The following is a 3,169-nucleotide window of genomic DNA, read 5'->3' as shown; positions in this document are numbered from 1 at the left end:
AATTAGGCTGTGCCCCAGAATGTAGCACACACACACACACACACACACACACACACACACACACACACTCACAGAAACAAAAACACCTCCTCATCATTTAGAATATCAATATGAAAGGGCATATTGAAAATCAATTGCAAGGGTTATGCATGATGTTCATGCAAGTTACTTAAAGGTACTTAAAGGAAAAATAATTTTTGATGCAGGGTAGAACAGAGGACCGAAGTGCACTGTCATTGTGGACATTCTCTGGTCTTTGAAGTTGCTAGTTTAGTTGCAGTTGACCAATTAATAACAATAGCTAACTACCAATATTTAAAATAGTATTATACAAGGTTGGTACAGTGTCTTGAGAACACTGATAACAGAAACAAAATGCAAATACTCTTAAAATGTTTAGGAATGTTTTTTTTACGAATTAAGAAAAATTGCTCATTTAAGTGTTGCTTTGTGATATCATTTACTTAAACAAGTCCTTTTTAAGCAAATATCCCACAAAGGATTAACTGCCACGATTTTAGTCTTTGTGTAAATGACAAAGACAAATCGCCCTACTGACGAGTAGTACAAACACCTTTTGTTGTTTGGCAGCAGACCATTCTGTTGAAAAAAAAGCTGACATGAAAAGTCAATTGATGTCTCTGACAATGTCTGTTTTCCTAAAGGATATAAAAGGGTACCAGTGATTCTCTGGCAGTGCTGTAGTTAGAAAGCATTGATCCGAAACAATGGGAAAGGTAAGCCTGTTGTCTGATGTTTTGTCTTATTGTTTCAGTGTACATTGTGCAGTCACACCGGTAAGAGAAGACTAAAGGAACCTTATAAAAAAACACCATCTGTTACAGATTATTTTCTACGAAGACAGGAACTTTCAGGGCCGTTCCTATGAATGCAGCAGTGACTGTGCTGACCTTCACTCCCATTTCAGTCGCTGCAACTCCATTCAGGTAGAAAGTGGCTACTGGATGGTCTATGAACGGCCAAATTTTATGGGTTACCAGTACTTCCTCCGTAGGGGAGAGTACCCAGATTACCAGCGTTGGATGGGTTTCAATGACTGTGTCAGATCCTGCCGTATGATACCCCAAGTAAGTCCTGTCGTACAAGCAAAAATATTGATATATTCAGTAAAAAATATTAACTGCTGTATTGCACATCTGAATATGGTTCAACCCCCAGCATCAAGGATCTCACAGAATGAGGATCTATGAGCATTCTGACTTTGGTGGTCAAATGATGGAGTTTACTGAAGACTGTCCTTCCCTCTATGACCGCTTCCACTACAATGACATCCATTCCTGCAATGTGCTTGATGGATACTGGCTATTCTATGAGCATCCCAATTACAGAGGCAGACAATATCTCCTGAGACCTGGCGAATACAGGAGATACAGCGACTGGGGAGCTATGAGCCCAAGGATTGGTTCTATCAGGCGCATTTCCTACTGAACCAAAATATTCTAACATTTTAGAATTTTGAATATTGGTCAAATAAATTTTTTGCAATATACCTAATTGTTGTTTTACAATTTCCAGTCAACAGAGAAATTAATTATGTTTTTTGTGTCTTACACATACACAAGTCTATCCAATACATAGTAAATTTCATTGGTCAAATGCTGACCATACCTAACCAGGTACCTCTAAAACATATATCTCAAATAGGTAACATTGTAACTTTCAAAAAAAAAAAAAAAAAACATCTATCTCCAAAATCGTAACTTTATAGGGGATTTAAAAAACCTTCTTAACTTTCAATGGAAGTCAGTTTAAAAAGATTTTGTTCCAAGTAATTTTGGTGCATTTCTGTTGGTCCATTCATTATGAAACTTTCATATAATATGAAGCTGCTGTGTTCAAATATAGTAAAATAAAAATGGGCATTTATCGACAAAAATGGATATATATGTTTTTCTTTTGGCAGCAAATATATTCAATTTGAATATCCATCACAGTTTATATACTCAGCTACTGAAAATAAAGGTCATTAAATCTAAATTTACAGAATACATTCCTTATCGATAAAACTATGCTACTGCTGCATCCTTAGTCCGTCAGAAGATTTAATAGAAGAAAAATGGCTAAGGTCAAGGCAGTTTGTACTGCAAATTCAGTATTCAGTATGTTAGTCGCCAGTGACTAAGCATTGGCCTTGTCACTGGAAGACTGCTGGTTTGATCAGCCATACAAATTAATTGGCAGTTCATCCTTCTGTATCAAGAATATGGAAAAAGTTTAGAATTTTGCTTACTTTTGCCATATCTTGCACAGAATCCCACCCAATCACCTCACAAGTCACTCAAACTGCAAGAAAAGACAAGGTTAACAATGTTACTCAGGTAACAGCCCATTGACCTGGACCACTTATTTTGAGCCTATGTATAAAGACATCTGACATGTGGGTGGTACAGAGGCACAACAGGATTTGACGCTGCTACACAGCTCCAGGGTTCACCATATATTTCCTCCCACAGTCCAAAAACACACACTAGTAAGTGGATTGGCCATGGAAATTAAATGTATACATATTTGTGAGTATACGAGTGAATGTGTGAGCTTGTGAAGAGCTGGCATTCTGTCCAGGGTGTGTTCCTGCTTCGCGCCCAGCAATTCTGAATAGGCTCTGGACCCACCACAACCCTGAAATGGTTAAATAGTCACAGACAATGAATAAATGAATGAACATCCAACGTGATCTGAAAACCTACCGTCAAATCCAAAACAGCTCTGACTTGAATATTTCCAGTTTAACAGGGCTACTCCCAGAAGCAGAACACAATATTCTAGCTAAGAAATTTTCCTCTATACTCCATAATGCAACATTTATTCATTTTAACAAACAAATTTTATGTAGAGCATCTTTATGCACTGACATAATGCAAGAGCGTAGAATTAGCATGGATGGAGGTGACGTGTCCCCACCAATATCCAGCGATTATTGAATTGTCCCCACAATTAATTTGATCCCCTCCAGAAAAACGTCTCATTAACCTAGAGGTACAGAAAGGGTTAAATCACATTTTCTACTCTGTATTATGTCTCTAAAATGAATATATGGTGTGGAGCCTAATCGTACATACCCGTCCTAATTCCCCTTCCCCTGGTTTCCTGTGGTTGATGTCGTCATATGATTGGATGAAATGTAGCTATGTCAATCACAAACTTGGAA

The 3,169-nt window shown here is 37.6% G+C and overlaps 1 protein-coding gene across 1 annotated transcript; it reads left to right on the top strand.

Moving 5' to 3' along the window:
• Positions 1-728: 728 nt before the first annotated feature.
• crygmxl1 (crystallin, gamma MX, like 1) lies at positions 729-1,449 on the top strand. The gene is made up of 3 exons (XM_066685863.1): positions 729-737; positions 846-1,088; positions 1,180-1,449. Exons 1-3 carry the CDS (start codon positions 729-731, stop codon positions 1,447-1,449), a joined length of 522 nt encoding a protein of 173 aa, XP_066541960.1.
• Positions 1,450-3,169: the final 1,720 nt, after the last annotated feature.

Source organism: Hoplias malabaricus, chromosome 12, assembly GCF_029633855.1.
Source record: "Hoplias malabaricus isolate fHopMal1 chromosome 12, fHopMal1.hap1, whole genome shotgun sequence".
NCBI lineage: Eukaryota > Metazoa > Chordata > Actinopteri > Characiformes > Erythrinidae > Hoplias > Hoplias malabaricus.
Note: the sequence above shows the minus strand (reverse complement) of the source record. Positions and strands in the feature narration are given on the sequence as shown.

Excerpts from the sequence above, each read along its gene's own strand:
- crygmxl1 (XM_066685863.1), top strand. Across the intron at positions 1,089-1,179 it reads CCTGCCGTATGATACCCCAA|CATCAAGGATCTCACAGAAT; the intron begins GTAAGTCCTGTC and ends TTCAACCCCCAG.